The following is a 17,751-nucleotide window of genomic DNA, read 5'->3' as shown; positions in this document are numbered from 1 at the left end:
GATGGAAGAGGAGGGGGAAGGCGGAGAGAGAGCAGCCACAGAAGCAGAAGGAGGTGTGGTTAGGGAGGTGAAGGATTAGGAGGAGGCGGGGGATGGAATAGGAGAAGGGGCAGGAAGAGGAAGAGGAGGGACAGAGGCAGATCAAGGCTGAACAGCAGGAAGCACGCGGTCGAGCCCTCCGTGCATTCGCAGCCCCCACCTGTGGGATCATCGCCCCCATGGCGCTGGTGAGCGGGGAGGGGGAGCTCGGCCCAGATATCCCGGGGGGTCCCTGGGCTGGGATTTTTTTGGGGGGATGTTTGGAGAATGAAGAAGTGCAAGGCTGAGCGGAAAAGGCCCCTCGGGGGGACATCGGGGGGTGGCGGGTGGCGGCTGGCGGCAGAGGCAGCCTGGAGGAGCAGAGCCCTGTGTCCCCCAGGAGCCCAAAGTGGGGAGCCCAGAGAGGGGGGAGCGCCGCCATTGGCGGGAGCCTGCAGAGGCTGGAGAGGGGCAGGGGGGACTCCTTGGAGCCCCTGCAGCCCAGAGCAGAGCATGAGGGGAGAAGGGAGCCCAAAAGGGAGCCCAAAAAGGCCCGGCATCCCTGAATGGGCAGAGCGAAGAGGGGGCAGGTTTTGGGATTGCTGGGACTGCCAGCAGGCTGGGGAGGGCGGGCACCGAGGAGAAGGGGGACCCCCAATGCAAGCATGACCCCAGCAGCTGGGACAGGGGGAACTCCCGAAGAGCAGAGGGGAGGGAGCAGGGGTGGGGAACTCCTGGGGAGGGTTTTTCAGCACTGAATCTTGGTGTTTGGGAGGTTTTTCTGGAGCCTAGGTTGCTGGTGACTTGTAGAGATGGACTTGGGAAGAAGGACCTTCAAACTCAACATGCTCATCCCTTGTTTTCCCCAAACCAGGATTTCCCATTCTCACTTCTTGTGAGGCAGTGAGGGAGAGGAAGATGTCCCTGGACATGGAGTCAGGTGAGGAGGAAGTCAGTGCCCCTTTGCCTCTCTCTCCTGCTGCATCTCCCAGCCCAGCACAGCAGAACCTCGTGGCAGAGGCCGTTTTGAGCGGCTCCACGGTGCAGGAACCCAACGGGGAGGAAAAGCCCCGGAGATGCCGCACGAGGAGGGGCTGCAAACGCAGATGGCGGGGATCTGAGGGGGAAAGAGCCAGCCTGGGCCGGGAAGGCGGCCGGAGATGGAGCCAGAGGTTGGAGCTGGTGGTCCATGAGGAGGTTCCTGATGGAGAGAAGCCCCACAAGTGCGAGGAGTGTGGGAAGAGCTTCAGGCACAGCTCCAACCTGATCAGGCACCAGAGGACCCACACTGGGGAGTGGCCCTACGAGTGTGATCAGTGCAGGAAGAGGTTTCAGACCAGCTCTGATCTCCTCGTGCACCGGCGCACGCACACAGAGGAGAGGCCCTTCCGCTGCCCCGACTGCGGGCAGGGCTTCAGGCGGAACTCCCATCTTGTCACGCACCGGCGCATCCACACTGGGGAGAGGCCCCACGAGTGTGAGGAATGTGGGAAGAGCTTCAGGCAGAGCTCCAATCTGATCCAGCACCAGAGGACCCACACTGGGGAACGGCCCTACGAGTGTGGGGAGTGTGGAAAAAGCTTCAGCTGGCAATCCCACCTGATTGTCCACCAAAAGATCCACTCTGGGGAGAGGCCCTACGAGTGTTCCAAGTGTGGGAAGGGGTTTCGGACCCACTCCCATCTCCTCCTGCACTATTGGAGTCACACAGAGGAGAGGCCCTTCTGCTGCCCCGACTGCGGGAAGGGATTCAAGCACAAGTCCACCCTCGTCACCCACCGGCGCATCCACCCTGGGGAGAGGCCCTACGAGTGTCCCCAGTGTGGGAAGAGCTTCTCCAGCAGCTCTACATTGACCCGACACCAACGGAGGCACCGGTGAGGGAAGCCCTGCGAGTGCCCCGAGTGCGGGAAGAGCTTCATGCGCTGCTCCAGCTCCATCCCCCACTGCAGGAGCCATGCTGGGCACAGCCCTGGTGACCCACATTCCCTGTGATCCATGATGGGAACGCACCTGCCTGATTCTCCTTCTTCCTTTGGCTTTAATTTTTTTCTGTTCTTCCTCTCTTTGCCCTCCAGAAGGCATGAGGGATGGATCTGTCACCTCAAAACCACTCAAATCCCACTGAAAACAACTGAATTTTAACCCATAAAGGCTCAATCCCTCCTCAAATTGCTTGTTCCCTCCTCAAAAAACTCAGTCCTGGGCCGAACTCACTCACTTCCACAGGCAGCAGGGTGAGATGGGGTTGGAAGGGAATTGGGAGCAGTGGGATCCCAATTGGGAGTGGTGGGATGGGGATTGTGTGGGGCTGGCTGGGTGGGATGTATTTGACAGCAAATAAAACTTTCAGAGTTACTGATTTCTGTCCCATTCATTTTCAGTCAGTTCTGTTTGCAGAGTGCCTCCTTCTCAGCTGATTAATTTGCTATAAAAATCCCATTTTTCAAATCATCTAACCCAAACAATCCAAAAACCAATATCCAAATAAAAGCAGTACAATTAAATTTTAAAAAATAATTTGAGAGTACTTAAGGGTGTTATTAAAGTTTAATTGTTTGGTTAAAATGTAGGAGAAATTCTAGTGGTGCTTGGTTTTGTATTTAGTATGTTTGTAATATGAATTGTTTTTCTAAGGTGTGTTAGATTGTATGTTAGTTTTATCTAATTTATATTAGTTATTGAGTTAAAACTTTCAACAGGTATTTCCTGGTATACAATTTGTTTATTTTTATTTCTGGATAATGGTATACTAATAGTTGTTGTTTTAGGTTGACTCATTATTGGATTATTGTAAGTAGAAGTCAAAGTTATTATATTTCATTTTTATTATAATTTATTTCATTTTAATGATATGTTGTTGATTTAGAATTTTAATGTAATTTATTGATAGGATTGGAAGGAAATTCAAGGACAGGAACAGTTTTTCTCAGCTGGGAATTGGAATTCCAGACCCTGGGATTGTGTGCAGGACCACACAGACTGCGATCAAACATGGACTGGGGCCATGTGGAATGGGACCATACAGATCAGGATGATACAGACTGGGATAAACTGGGTTGTAATTACACGGACTGGGGTGGCACAGACTGGGGTTGCACAGGCTGGGGTTGCACACACTGGGGTTGCACACACTGTGGTTGCACAGACTGGGGTTGCACAGACTGGGGTTGCACAGACTGGGGTTGCACAGACTGGGGTTGCACACGCTGGGGTTGCACACACCGGGGTTGCACACACTGGGGTTGCACAGGCTGGGGTTGCACACACCGGGGTTGCACACACCGGGGTTGCACACACCGGGGTTGCACACACTGGGATCAGACGGGCTGGAAAAGCATTGGCTGCCTTTGGCTCCATCCACGTCTAAAGGCGGCCACATCAAGTTGGCTTCATCCTTCTTGGGGCTCCCCTCCCCCTCTTTCCCCCGCGCTCCCGCCCCTTCCCCATCGTTCCCCCATCCCCAATCCCCTCCCCCGTGTTTGGGTTTGGGGGTTCCAGGCCCCTCCTGCTCCGTTTGGGGGTCCCGACCCCCCTTTGGTTTAATTTGGGGCCCCGTCCCCCTTCTCCCCGCGCCCCCCGCTCCCCCCGCGGCCGGGGGCGCTGCCAGCACCACCAGTGCCACCAGTGCGGCCCCGGCTGCCCCCGCACGCCCCATCCCCATGCCCAGGGTCACCTCCCCCCTCCCCAAATTCCGCTGCCGGGGAGCGCTGGGCGCTGCGGCTCTGCCCGGCAACCGATGAGTCACAGCCGCGCCGGGCGCTGATTGGCTGCACATCGCCGGGCGGGGCCCAAGCGCCGAGCTCCCGCCCGGCAACTGGATCGGCACCAGCGCCGCGCGCTCTGATTGGCCAGCATCTCTTTTGGGCTGGGGGCGGCAGGAGCTGGGCACCCCCAGGAGCCCCTCGGCTTTGGGGCTCTCGATCCCCGCTCGGCCCTCGGGCCGGCCCTGGGGCCACCCCAACACCCCCGCCATGGGCAGGGTCCCGCAGCCCTTCGGAACCGCCAGCAATGGGCTGCGAGCGGCAGCAGCCGCCCCGAAAAGGGATTGAAGGGGCCGGGCCGGCGATGGGGGAGGCTCTGGCCATGGCTCCGCTCCGGCCTGCGCCGGGCTGCCATTGAGGGAGGCTCCGTTCAGCGCCTGCCGAGGGGCTGGCACTGCGGCAGGGGCTGGCACTGCGGAGGGGCCGCGGTTGTGGCCATGGGGCCGGGCCGGGACTGCGGCGGGGTCTCTCCCTGACACTGGGCTCCGCCACTGCCTCAGGGTCTCTCCCCTTCCCGGTCCCGATCCCATTCCTGTTCCCCATCCCGATCCCGCCGCTGTTTCCAGGGAATGGCTCCGATCTCAACCCTGACCCCAACGCCGGGGATTCAAACATTGGGGTCAAACACCCCAAATCCTGGGGGTTCAAACACCCCCAAACCCAAACTCAGGGATCTCAACCTCCCCCCATGCCCGAACCCCAAATTTCAGGATCAAACCCCCAAATCCCAGATCCTGGGGTGTCAAACACTCCCCAGTTCCCAAAGGTTGGGGTTAAATCCCCCTGACCCCAAATCCTGGGGTTTGAAATATCCGGGGTGTCCAACTGCCCTGATCCCGAATTCTGGGGTCAGTCCCCACAAATCCCAAACCCTGGAGTGTCAAACCGCCCCAAACTCCAAATTCTAGGGTCAAACCTCCCCCAATCCCCAACGTTTGGAGTTATGACCCCCCCAACTCCTACCTCCCCCAAACCCACTCCAGTCCCGAGGCACAGTGGGGTTTGTTTGGGGTTATTTGGGGTTTATTTGGGGCAGCTCCAGATGCAATGTCTGCAGAGAGACCCTGGGTACAATGCTGGGAAGAAAACGGGGGCTGGGGTGGGAATTGGGGGATTCAGGATGGGGAAGGATTCTGGGTGGGAAAAGGGGATTTGGGTGGGCAGGGAAGGAGTTGGGGCGGTGGGACAGAGTGTAGATGTTGCAGAGCAGGAATCCATTTCGGTGCAGGGGCAATGCACATCTCGGGGTGCAGGCTGCAGCCCGCACACACAGCTGTGTGCTCCGAGCGCCGCTCTCGCACCGAGCCTTTGCTCGGAGAAACTGCTGCAGCCAGGGACAGAGATACGGGGCTGAACTCTGCAGCAGCGGAGAGGCTGCTGCGGGAAAACAGAGCAGAACAACCCGGGAACCCCTGCTAATAAAAAACACGAGCAGCAAACGTCAGGCGAAATCCGTGGAATGAATATGTACGAACCCGCGGTGCCATTGCACACACGTGCATTCGAGAGGGAGACAGAAAGGGCTCTGGGGCTGCCGGAGGCACGCGTGTCACTCCCAGGGAGCGGCTCCCGGCGGCGCTGTCACAAACCCAGCGGCGGTGCAGCTTTCCCGAAGCGCGGAGTTTGTTCGTGCCGCGGATCCCCCGCGCTCCCCGCGCCGCCCGCGGGACCCGCCCGGCCCCGGCCCGGCCCCGGCCCGGAGGGGCTCGCTGCTCATTGGCTGCCGCGGCGCGGGGAGGCGGGCGGCGCTGAGGGGAGCCGCGCCCTCATTGGCTGGGGCGGGGCGGGGCGCGCCGCTATTGGCTGGGGGAGCCGGCGCGCGCGGCGGAGGCGGGAGATGGTGAGGGGAGGGCGGGGCAGGAGGGAGCTGAGGGGGGGCCGGGGGAAACCGGGGGGGTTTGGGGCGGGTCTGAGGCGGGCCTGGGGCGGCCTGAGGAGAAACGGGGGATTTGGGGGGATGGACGGGAAACAGGGGCTGTGCGGGGGGTTTGGGGGGCGTGAGGGGGTCTGAGGGGGCTTTAGGGAGCTTTGGGGGAGCTTGAGAGGCTCTGGAGCGTTCTCAGGTGCGTTTAGGGGGAACTGAGGGGAATTGCAGGGGTCTGAGGGGATTGTGGGTGGTTGTGAGAGGAACTGGGGGGTTCTGAGGGGATCTGGAGAGAATTTGGGGGAGTCTGAGGGGATTTCACAGGGTCTGGGGGGGTTGAGGGGTCTGAGGGGGATTTGGGGCAGTCTGATGGGATTTGGGGGGGTTTCAGGTGGGTCTGGGGTCAATTTTGGGGGGAACTGGGGGGTCTGAGGGCAATTGGGGTTTAGGCGGGTCTGGGGTGATTTGGGGTCTGGGGGCACCTGAAGGAGGGTGCCAGGGGGTGAAGGGGCCGCAGCCCCCCCGGCGCCCCCTGAAGCCCCCCTGTCCCCACAGAGGGGTCCCGGCCATGGCGGGGCAGGACCCCCGGCCCGACCACAGCATCTGCACCAACAGCCTGGAGGAGAAGAGCCAGAAGGACGCTGGGGGGCTGAGAGTGTCCCTGGGTGTCCCCAGGGGCTCAGGCTGTGCCCTGTGTGTCCCCAGAGCTGCAGCGCTCTCTGTCCCCATTGTCACCTGTGCCAGCTGTCCCTGTGTCCCCAGAGCTGGAGCTGTTCCTGTTCCCGCTGGCACCTGTCCCTGTGTTCCCTGTGTCCCCAGAGCTGAGCAGTGTCTGTCTGTGTTGTCACCTGTCCCTGTCCCCAGAGCTGGAGCAGTGTCTGTCTGTGTTGTCACCTGTCCTTGTCCCCAGAGCTGGAGCAGTGTCTGTCTGTGTTGTCACCTGTCCCTGTCCCCAGAGCTGGAGCAGTGTCTGTCTGTGTTGTCACCTGTCCCTGTCCCCAGAGCTGGAGCAGTGTCTGTCTGTGTTGTCACCTGTCCCTGTGTGTCCCCAGAGCTGAGCAGTGTCTGTCTGTGTTGTCACCTGTCCCTGTGTCCCCAGAGCTGGAGCAGTGTCTGTCTGTGTTGTCACCTGTCCCTGTGTCCCCAGACCTGGAGCAGTGTCTGTCTGTGATGTCACCTGTCCCTGTGTCCCCAGAGCTGAGCAGTGTCTGTCTGTGTTGTCACCTGTCCCTGTCCCCAGAGCTGGAGCAGTGTCTGTCCCCTCGCTCTGTCCCTGTGTGTCCCCAGAGCTGGAGCTGTCCCTGTGCCTGTTGTCACCTGTCCCCGTTGCTGCCAGAGCTGAAGCAGTTCCTGTCCCTGCTGTCCCTGTCGCTGTCCCCATTCTCACGGTGTCCCCAGAGCTGGAGCAGTCCCTCTGGGCCGTGTTCTCCCAGTCTGGGTGGAGTTTGGACATTTTGGTGTGGCTGTCCCCAGTGTCACTGTGTTTCCTCTGTCCCCAGAGCTGGAGCAGTCCCTGGGCGCCATTTTCTGGCCCTTTGGGCAGATTTTGGACATTTTGGTGCGGCGCAGTCTCTGCCTGCGGGGCCAGGCCTTCGTCCCCTCCGAGGAGATGAGCAGCGGCACCAACGCCCCGCGCTCCCTGCAGGGCTTCCCCTTCCACGGCAACCCACGGGAGACAGAGACTGGGGCAGTTCTGGCATCTTGGGAAAGAACGGGAATTCTGGGGAAAACCGCCCAAATCTGCCCTCAGATATCCCCAAAACCCAACTTGAAATCCCTCCAAACTCACCCTGAACACCCCAAAGCTTCCCCTGCTACAACAAGCCCATGGTGAGACAGAAATTCAGAGGGGAATCCTGGAATTCTGGGGAAAAAACCAAAATCCTGAGGGGAAAAAAAACCAACCTAGAATTCCCCCAAAATCCCCTCAGGAATCCCTGAAATCTAGTTGGGAACACCCTGAAAATCCAGCCAGGAACCCCCCAAAGCTTCCCCTTTTATGAAAAGCCCCATATGAGACAGAAGTTCTGGGGCAAAAAACTGAAATTATGGGAAAAATCCCCAAATTTTCGGGGGGAAAAACTGAATTCCTGGGAAAAAAAAACCCTGCAAAATGCAGCTTCAAATGTCCCCATATCGAACCAGAAACCACCTGAATTCACCCCAAATCCACCAAAACTTCCCCTTCTACAACAAGTTCATAGTCAGACAGACCAAGAAGACGTCCTGAAATTCTGGGGGAAAAAATCCCTACAATCCTTGGAAAACACCCAAATCCAGCCAGGAACCCCCCAGAATTCACCCTGAATTTCCCAAACCTTCCCCTTCTACTCTACAGTGAGACCCAAACCCAGGGAAAAATCCACAGATTCTGGGGAAACATGAAATTTTGGGCAAAAGCCTGAAATCTGGGGAAGAAATGGAAATTTCTTCCAGAAATCCACCCCCAATCCCCTGGGAATGACCCCAAATCCCTGTTGGAACCATCTATGTTCCTCTGAATTCCCCCAAAATCCTTCTGAAATTCCTCAAATTCCTTCTAGGACTTGCCAAAATCCCTCAAAAACGTCCCTAATTGCTCTTGGGACTGCCCCAAATCCTGTCTGGAACCTCCCCAAATCCTGCCCAGATCCCCTCTGAATTCCCCCAAACCCCTCAGAAAGCCCCAAATCCCCTCTGGAACCTCTCCCAGATCCCCCCAAATCATGGGGAACACCCCCAAAACCCCCTGAACCATCCCCAAATCCCCTGGACCCACCCCCCAGTCCCCTGGAGCCTCCCCAGATCCCCTCTGGAGCCTCCCCAGGTGCCCGGGCAGCCCCGCAGAGCCCTGGCAAAGCCCCAAATGCCTCTGGGCAGTGCCCGCAGTCCCTGCTGGAGATGCCCCAAGGGCCCGGCATGGCCCCGATGCCCCGGGCGGGAATGTGCCGTCCCAGCGGATCCAGCACGCCCGGCCGGGCTCGGCCAGCGCGGCCGAGGGGAAGGGAACGTTGGTGGAGCGGGAGCGGGAGCGGGACAAGCGCGGAGCCAAGGGGGGAGAGGCCCCGGCCCCAAAGGGAGCGGGGCCGGAGCGCAGGGGCAGCGCAGGGCAGGGAGGCTCTGCTGGGGCTGGGGCACTTTGAGGGGTCCCGGGGGGATTGCTGGGGGGGCTGGGGGAGATTCTGTTGGGCTCTGCTGGGATTCTGAGGGAAGTTCCTGCGGGGATTTTTGGGTGGATTTCCTCAGACTTTTGGTGGGATTTGAAGGGATTTGGGGGCATTTTTGGGGGGATTTGAGAGGGGTTTGGTGGGATCTTGGTGTGGATTTCTTGAGTGGATTTGGGGAAATTTTGTGGGTTTGGGGAAATTTTGGTGGGATATTTTTGGTGATTATGAAGGATTTTTTGTGTGGATTTGGGGATTTTGGGGGGCATTTTTGTGCAGATTTTTAAGTGTGGATTCTGTGAGATTTCATGGGGATTTAGTGGGACTTTTTGAGGGATTTTTCTGTGGGATTTTGGGGTGATCATTTCAGGGTGATTTTTGTTGGGATTTTCAGGGATTTCTGTGGGATTTGGGGTGAATTTTGTGAAGATTTTTGCATGATTTTTTTGGGGTATTGGGAGGGATTTTTGGTGGGATTTGAGGGATTTTTGTGGGGACTTTGGGATGGATTTTTTGGGTGAATTCTGTGGGATTTTGCAAGGATTCTACGATGGATTTTGGGACAATTTTTGTGGAATTTTTGTGGGGATTTAGCTGGGCTTTGGGATGGATTTTGTGGGCTTTTTAGGATTCTTTGTGGAATTTTTGTGGGGATTTGGGGGGAATTTGTGGAATTTTAGGGGGATTTTTTAAAGGAGATTGTTGTGGGATTTTGGGCAGATTTTGCACAGATTTTTCTGGTTTTTTTTTTTTTGCATTTTGGTGGGATTTTTGTTGTTTTTCTCAGGATTTTGCTGGGATTTTGGGGGGAATTTTGTGATTTTTAGGATTTTGGTGAGATTTTTGTGGGTTTTTTTGTTTGTTTTTTTTTTTGGTTTTTTTTTTTGGTTTGTTTGTCTTTTCTTTTCTTTTCTTTTCTTTTCTTTTCTTTTCTTTTCTTTTCTTTTCTTTTCTTTTCTTTTCTTTTCTTTTCTTTTCTTTTCGGGGTTTTTTTTGGTGGGATTTTTTGTGGTTTTTCTCGGGATTTTGGGCAGAATTTTTGGTGTGTATCCAGAGTGACTTTCGGCAGATTTTGGGCCTGACTGGGGCAGGTTTGGGGCAGATTTGTTGCCGATTTTGGGGTTTTATCCCGGTTCCCCAGCTGTGGGAAAAGCCCCGAAGCACATCCTGTTCCTGCCCCAGCTCCCTGACGAGCCCAAGGAGCTGATGCTCTCCGTGCTCTGCACCCAGTGAGACCCGGGGCAATCCCGGCATCCCGGGGATTCCGGGGATCCCGGGTGGGCTCTGGGCGTTGGGGGATTTTGGGGCTTGGGGGGTGAGAGGGGTGAGGGGGGCTTGGGGTGGATTGTTTTGGGAAAGGATCGGGATTCTGGGGGGGAATGTCTGGGGTTTTGGGGGGAATTTCTGGGATTTTGGGGTTGAATTTCTGGGGTTTTGGGGGAAAATAGCAGGATTTGGCAGGGGAAGGAAATTCTGGATTTTTTGGGGAACATTTCTCAATTTGGGGGGGAACACTCACGGATTTTTTGGGGATCATTCCCGGGTTTCTCAGGGAACATTCCAAGGTTTCTCAGGGAACATTCCTGGGTTTCTCAGGGAACGTTCCCAGGTTTCTCAGAGAACATTCCCAGGTTTCTCAGGGAACGTTCCCGGGTTTCTCAGGAACGTTCCCGGTGTCTGGGGCTCTCCTGGCCCCGTGCCCATCCCAGGGTCCCGGTTCCAGGAGCTGCGCTGGTGCCCGGGCGCCGCGACATCGCCTGGCTGCAGTTGGACACCGAGGTGCAGGCGGGCGCCGCCCGCGAGGCCCTGCAGGGCTGCAGCATCACCCAGAGTAGCGCCAGGAAGATCTCCTGCGCCAAAAGGTGACCCACAGCACCCCAAACCCCACCTAAACACCCCTGGATCCCATTGAAACACCCAAAAATCCTATAGAAACCACCCCAAAACACCCTAAACGCTATAAAACTGCTCCCAAATGCCATAGAAATACCCCAAAATAAAACTGCCCCAAAAACGGTCCTGAGCTTCCCCAAACCCCCCACCCTGCTCCCCCAGGGAAGTCAGCTCACCCCAAATCCTCCTCTTTTATCCTTAATCCTCCTTCTTTTATCCCAAGTCATCCCTTTTTTGGCCCAAGTCTTCCTTTTTTTCAACCACAAAAGCTCTTTTCATCCCAAATCTCTTTTTTTGACCCCAAATCCTCTTTTTTCAACCTCAAATACTTTCTGTGTTCTCAAGTCCCTTTTCCAATCCCAAAATTTCCCTTTCCCACCACAGTTCCCCACCCCAAATCCCATTTTCCATTCCAAATCCTTCTTTGTTTGTCCCAAATTCTCTTTTTTCCATCCTAAATCCTCTTTCTTCACCACAATCCTACCCCAAATGTCCTTTTCCTCACCCAGTTCAAACCCCAGGATCTGGGGTCAGGGGCATTTAACCCCAGCTTTTGGGAACTGGGCGGATTTACCCCATGATTATGGGGGATTTAACCCCAAAGTTGAATCAGGGATCAGGGGGATTTGACACTGCAGTGTTTGGGATCGGGGGGGCTTTGACCCCAAAGTTTGGGGATTGGTGGTTTTAACACCACACTTTGCGGGTTGGGGGTTTTTGACACACCTGGATCTGGGATTTGGGGAGTTTGATCCTAAAATTTGGGGTTCGGGCATGGGGGCAGGTTGAGATCCTCGAGTATGGGTTTGGGGGTTTTTGACCCCCCAGTGTTTGAACCCCCAGGATTTGGGATTGTGGGGAGTTGACCCCAGGATTTGGGGTGTTTGACCCCAATGTTTGAACCCCCGGCTTGGGGTCGGGGCTGAGATCGGAGCCATTCCCTGGAAACAGCGGCGGGATCGGGATGGGGAACAGGAATGGGATCGGGACCGGGAAGGGGAGAGACCCTGAGGCAGTGGCGGAGCCCAGTGTCAGGGAGAGACCCCGCCGCAGTCCCGGCCCGGCCCCATGGCCACAACCGCGGCCCCTCCGCAGTGCCAGCCCCTGCCGCAGTGCCAGCCCCTCGGCAGGCGCTGAACGGAGCCTCCCTCAATGGCAGCCCGGCGCAGGCCGGAGCGGAGCCATGGCCAGAGCCTCCCCCATCGCCGGCCCGGCCCCTTCAATCCCTTTTCGGGGCGGCTGCTGCCGCTCGCAGCCCATTGCTGGCGGTTCCGAAGGGCTGCGGGACCCTGCCCATGGCGGGGGTGTTGGGGTGGCCCCAGGGCCGGCCCGAGGGCCGAGCGGGGATCGAGAGCCCCAAAGCCGAGGGGCTCCTGGGGGTGCCCAGCTCCTGCCGCCCCCAGCCCAAAAGAGATGCTGGCCAATCAGAGCGCGCGGCGCTGGTGCCGATCCAGTTGCCGGGCGGGAGCTCGGCGCTTGGGCCCCGCCCGGCGATGTGCAGCCAATCAGCGCCCGGCGCGGCTGTGACTCATCGGTTGCCGGGCAGAGCCGCAGCGCCCAGCGCTCCCCGGCAGCGGAATTTGGGGAGGGGGGAGGTGACCCTGGGCATGGGGATGGGGCGTGCGGGGGCAGCCGGGGCCGCACTGGTGGCACTGGTGGTGCTGGCAGCGCCCCCGGCCGCGGGGGGAGCGGGGGGCGCGGGGAGAAGGGGGACGGGGCCCCAAATTAAACCAAAGGGGGGTCGGGACCCCCAAACGGAGCAGGAAGGGCCTGGAACCCCCAAACCCAAACACGGGGGAGGGGATTGGGGATGGGGGAACGATGGGGAAGGGGCGGGAGCGCGGGGGAAAGAGGGGGAGGGGAGCCCCAAGAAGGATGAAGCCAACTTGATGTGGCCGCCTTTAGACGTGGATGGAGCCAAAGGCAGCCAAAGGCAGCCAATGCTTTTCCAGCCCGTCTGATCCCAGTGTGTGCAACCCCGGTGTGTGCAACCCCGGTGTGTGCAACCCCGGCGTGTGCAACCCCGGTGTGTGCAACCACAGTGTGTGCAAACCCAGCGTGTGCAACCCCGGTGTGTGCAACCCCGGTGTGTGCAACCCCGGTGTGTGCAACCCCGGTGTGTGCAACCCCGGCGTGTGCAACCCCGGCGTGTGCAACCCCAGCCTGTGCAACCCCAGCCTGTGCAACCCCAGCCTGTGCAACCCCAGCCTGTGCCACCCCAGTCCATGTAATTTCAACCCAGTTTATCCCAGTCTGTATCATCCTGATCTGTATGGTCCCATTCCACATGGCCCCAGTCCATATTTGATCGCAGTCTGTGTGGTCCTGCACACAATCCCAGGGTCTGGAATTCCAATTCCCAGCTGAGAAAAACTGTTCCTGTCCTTGAATTTCCTTCCAATCCTATCAATAAATTACATCAAAATTCTAAATCAACAACATATCATTAAAATGAAATAAATTATAATAAAAATGAAATATAATAACTTTGACTTCTACTTACAATAATCCAATAATGAGTCAATCTAAAACAACAACTATTAGTATACCATTATCCAGAAATAAAAATAAACAAATTGTATACCAGGAAATACCTGCTGAAAGTTTTAACTCAATAACTAATATAAATTAGATAAAACTAACATACAATCTAACACACCTTAGTAAAACAATTCATATTACAAACATACTAAATACAAAACCAAGCACCACTAGAATTTCTCCTACATTTTAACCAAACAATTAAACTTTAATAACACCCTTAAGTACTCTCAAATTATATTTTAAAATGTAATTGTACTGCTTTTATTTGGATATTGGTTTTTGGATTGTTTGGGTTAGATGATATAAAAAATGGGATTTTTATAGCAAATTAATCAGCTGAGAAGGAGGCACTCTGCAAACAGAACTGACTGAAAATGAATGGGACAGAAATCAGTAACTCTGAAAGTTTTATTTGCTGTCAAATACATCCCACCCAGCCAGCCCCACACAATCCCCATCCCACCACTCCCAACTGGGATCCCACTGCTCCCAATCCCCTTCCAACCCCATCTCACCCTGCTGCCTGTGGAATTGAGTGAGTTCGGCCCAGGACTGAGTTTTTTGAGGAGGGAACAAGCAATTTGAGGAGGGATTGAGCCTTTATGGGTTAAAATTCAGTTGTTTTCAGTGGGATTTGAGTGGTTTTGAGGTGACAGATCCATCCCTCATGCCTTTTGGAGGGCAAAGAGAGGAAGAACAGAAAAAAATTAAAGCCAAACCAAAAGGAGAAGCAGCCAGGTGTGTTCCCATCATGGATCACAGGGAATGTGGGTCACCAGGGCTGTGCCCAGCGTGGCTCCTGCAGTGGGGGATGGAGCTGGAGCAGCGCACGAAGCTCTTCCCGCACTCGGGGCACTCGCAGGGCTTCCCTCACCGGTGCCTCCGTTGGTGTTGGGTCAAGTTAGAGCTGCTGGAGAAGCTCTTCCCACACTGGGGACACTTGTAGGGCCTCTCCCCAGTGTGGATGCGCCGGTGCCTGACGAGGTGGGAGTTGTGCCTGAATCCCTTCCCGCAGTCGGGGCAGCAGAAGGGCCTCTCCTCTGTGTGACTCTGATAGTGCTGGAAAAGATGGGAGAGGGTCCGAAACCCCTTCCCACACTTGGAACACTCGTAGGGCCTCTCCCCAGAGTGGATCTTTTGATGGTAGATGAGGTTGGCGCGATGTGTGAAGCTCTTCCCACATTCCTCACACTCGTGGGGCCTCTCCCCAGTGTGGATGCGCCGGTGTCTGACAAGATGGGAGTTCCGCCTGAAGCCCTGCCCGCAGTCGGGGCAGCGGAAGGGCCTCTCCTCTGTGTGCGTGCGCTGGTGCTTGAGGAGATCGGAGCTGCTCGGAAACCTCTTCCTGCACTGATCACACTCGTAGGGCCTCTCCCCGGTGTGGGTCCTGTGGTGGATGATCAGTTCGGAGTTCCACCTGAAGCTCTTCCCACACTCCTCGCACTTGTGGGGCTTCTCTCCATCAGGAACCTCCTCGTGGACCACCAGCTCCGACCTCTGGCTCCATCTCCGGCCGCCTTCCCGGCCCAGGCTGGCTCTTTCCCTCTCAGATCCCCGCCATCTGCGTTTGCAGCCCCTCCTCGTGCGGCATCTCCGGGGCTTTTCCTCCCTGTTGGGTTCCTGCACCGTGGAGCCGCTCAAAACGGCCTCTGCCACGAGGTTCTGCTGTGCTGGGCTGGGAGATGCAGCAGGAGAGAGAGGCAAAGGGGCACTGACTTCCTCCTCACCTGACTCCATGTCCAGGGACATCTTCCTCTTCCTCACTACCTCACAAGAAGTGACAATGGGAAATCCTGGTTTGGGGAAAACAAGGGATGAGCATGTTGAGTTTGAAGGTCCTTCTTCCCAAGTCCATCTCTACAAGTCACCAGCGACCTAGGCTCCAGAAAAACCTCCCAAACACCAAGATTCAGTGCTGAAAAACCCTCCCCAGGAGTTCCCCACCCCAGTCCCTCCCCACTGCTCTTTGGGAGTTCCCCCTGTCCCAGCTGCTGGGGTCACGCTTGCATTGGGGGTCCCCCTTTTCCTCGGTGCCTGCCCTCCCCAGCCTGCTGGCAGTCCCAGCAATCCCAAAACCTACCCCCTCTTCATTCTGCCCATTCAGGGATGTCGGGCCTTTTTGGGCTCCCTTTTGGGCTCCCTTCTCCCCTCATTCTCTGCTCTGGGCTGCAGGGGCTCCAAGGAGTCCCCCCTGCCCCTCTCCAGCCTCTGCAGGCTCCCGCCAATGGCGGCGCTCCCCCCTCTCTGGGCTCCCCACTTTGGGCTCCTGGGGGACACAGGGCTCTGCTCCTCCAGGCTGCCTCTGCCGCCAGCCGCCACCCCCCCGATATCCCCCCGAGGGGCCTTTTCCGCTCAGCCTTGCACTTCTTCATTCCCCAAACATCCCCCCAAAAAAATCCCAGCCCAGAGATCCCCCGGGATATCTGGGCCGAGCTCCCCCTCCCCGCTCACCAGCGCCATGGGGGCGATGATCCCACAGGTGGGGGCTGCGAATGCACGGAGGGCTCGACCGCGTGCTTCCTGCTGCTCAGCCTTGATCTGCCTCTGTCCCTCCTCTTCCTCTTCCTGCCCCTTCTCCTATTCCATCCCCCGCCTCCTCCTAATCCTTCTCCTCCCTAAGCACACCTCCTTCTCCTTCTGTGGCTGCTCTCTCTCCGCCTTCCCCTTCCTCTTCCATCTCCCCCCCCACCCTCCTCCTCCTCCTTCATCCCTCCCCTTCCCTCCCTCCTCCTCCTCCCGCAGCAGCAGCGACCCCCTCGCTGCCCCGTTCCCGGAGCCCTCGCAGCCCGCGGCAGGAGCGGGGCTGGAGCCGGCACAGCTCGGCACGGGCAGCGCGGGGCTCTCGGCTGCTCCCGGCCGCTGCGGAGAAGGGGGGAAGCCGGCCCGGGCAAAAGGAGAGGCAAACTGCGACAACTGGGGGCCCCACATCCAAACTGGGCCCTGCTGGGGAGCCTGCCTGGGCACTGCCAGCCCTTGGGGCTCCTCTCGGCACAGCCGGGAGGGGGGAACGCACAGAGGGCTGCGGGATCCCAGCGCTGGCAGCACTGCCAGGGACTGGGCTCTGCTGGCATCATACTGGGAGTGACTGGGACTCTACTGGGTTTGTTCTGGGATCATACTGGAATCACACTCGGACTGTACTGGCTTTGTACTGATATCATTCTGGGATCATACTGGGAGTGAGCAGGAGCCTGCAGAGGCAATTGAGACCATGGTAGGGGCAAATGGGATCTACTGGGAGTGACTGGCATTATGCTGAGGGTGACTGGGAGCAGCTGGGAGCAACTGGGATCATGCCAGCAGCAACTGGGAGTGGCTGGCTGTGTGCTGGGAGGGATTGGAAACAACTGGGCTTCTACTGAGATCAACTGGGATCATGCTGGAGGTGACTGGGATCATCCTGGCAGTGAGTGCCACTGCACTGAGGCTGACTGGGAGTGCTTGGCAGCAAATGGGATCATACTGGGGAATAATGGGAGGGACTGGCAACATGCTGGAGGGACCTGGGATACACTGGGAGATACTGGGAGTGACTGGAACAAAAGGGAGGGTGAAGGAGAGCCAATGGAACCATGTGGAGCACAACTGGTTCATACTGGCAGGGACTGGGAGCACACTGGGCTCATCTCTGGATCATACTGGGAGGGACTGGACTAATACTGGGAGAATCTGAGAGCGACTGGGAACACACCCTGCACATCATCCCCCATACTGGGCCTGACTGGGAGCAACTGGGATTATACTGGGACCACACTGGGAGGGCTGGCATGTGACTGGGATCCAGCTGGAGCTTCCTGGGATCATATTGGGGTTGAAAGGGAGTGACTGGGATCACACTTTGGCCTACTGGGAGCACCTGAGAGAAACTGGGATCATGCTGCAAGCAAACTGGAGGAACTGGGCAGGACTGGATGCATGCTGGAGGCAGCTGGGATATTCTGGGCATGACTGGGGGATCACACTGGGAGAACTGACACCTTCCTGGGGCCACTGGCGGCGCCTGGAAATGACTGCAGACATGCTGGGAAATGTTGGGGGGTTTTGTGGATTTTGGGGGGGCTTTGGATTTTGGGGGTTTTATTGGCGCCTTGTGGGGTGTGTTGTTCTGGGGATGTTTGGGGGTTTATTGAATTTTTTTTAGTTTTTTGTAATATGGGAGGTTTTACTGAGATTTTGCTGGGGATTTTTTTGGCTTCTCATAAATTCTGGGGGTTTTATTGGGATTTCTAGGAGATTTTGAGGCATTTCACTGGAATTGTGAGGGCTTTTCGTGGGATTCATTGGGGATTTGAGGTTTTTTTGAGAGTTTTGGTAGGCTTTTTGGGGTTTTGTGGGGTTTTTTGGTTGTTGTCATGATTACTTTGGGTCTTCAGGTGAGATTTTGTGGGATTTTTATGGTTTTTGGGACATTTTTTGGGGGATTAGCAGGGTTTCATCAGGATTTTGGGCATTATTGGGATTTCAAAAGACTTTGTAGGCTTTTATTGGGATTCTAGGGTGTTCTAATGGGATTTTGTGAGATTTA

The 17,751-nt window shown here is 56.8% G+C and overlaps 1 protein-coding gene and 1 pseudogene across 1 annotated transcript in view; one reads left to right on the top strand and one right to left on the bottom strand.

Annotated features, from left to right (window-relative positions):
* The window catches only part of LOC135292528 (zinc finger protein 271-like), a gene marked incomplete at its 5' end in the record, with an annotated part of 31,355 nt that extends 20,700 nt beyond the window's left edge, over positions 1-10,655 (top strand). Inside the window, 5 exons of the mRNA XM_064406718.1 lie at positions 1,229-1,895; positions 6,202-6,311; positions 7,146-7,307; positions 9,931-10,018; positions 10,499-10,655. Coding sequence (XP_064262788.1) covers positions 1,229-1,895; positions 6,202-6,311; positions 7,146-7,307; positions 9,931-10,018; positions 10,499-10,655 — 1,184 coding nt within the window. The remainder of the gene's footprint in view (positions 1-1,228; positions 1,896-6,201; positions 6,312-7,145; positions 7,308-9,930; positions 10,019-10,498) is intronic.
* Positions 10,656-14,114: 3,459 nt separating this feature from the next.
* Positions 14,115-17,751, bottom strand: part of LOC135292527 (zinc finger protein 135-like) — an 88,514-nt pseudogene continuing 84,877 nt past the window's right edge.

The sequence above is a fragment of the Passer domesticus genome, unplaced genomic scaffold (genome assembly GCF_036417665.1).
Source record: "Passer domesticus isolate bPasDom1 unplaced genomic scaffold, bPasDom1.hap1 HAP1_SCAFFOLD_37, whole genome shotgun sequence".
NCBI lineage: Eukaryota > Metazoa > Chordata > Aves > Passeriformes > Passeridae > Passer > Passer domesticus.
This window is presented reverse-complemented; position numbering and strand designations above follow the sequence as displayed.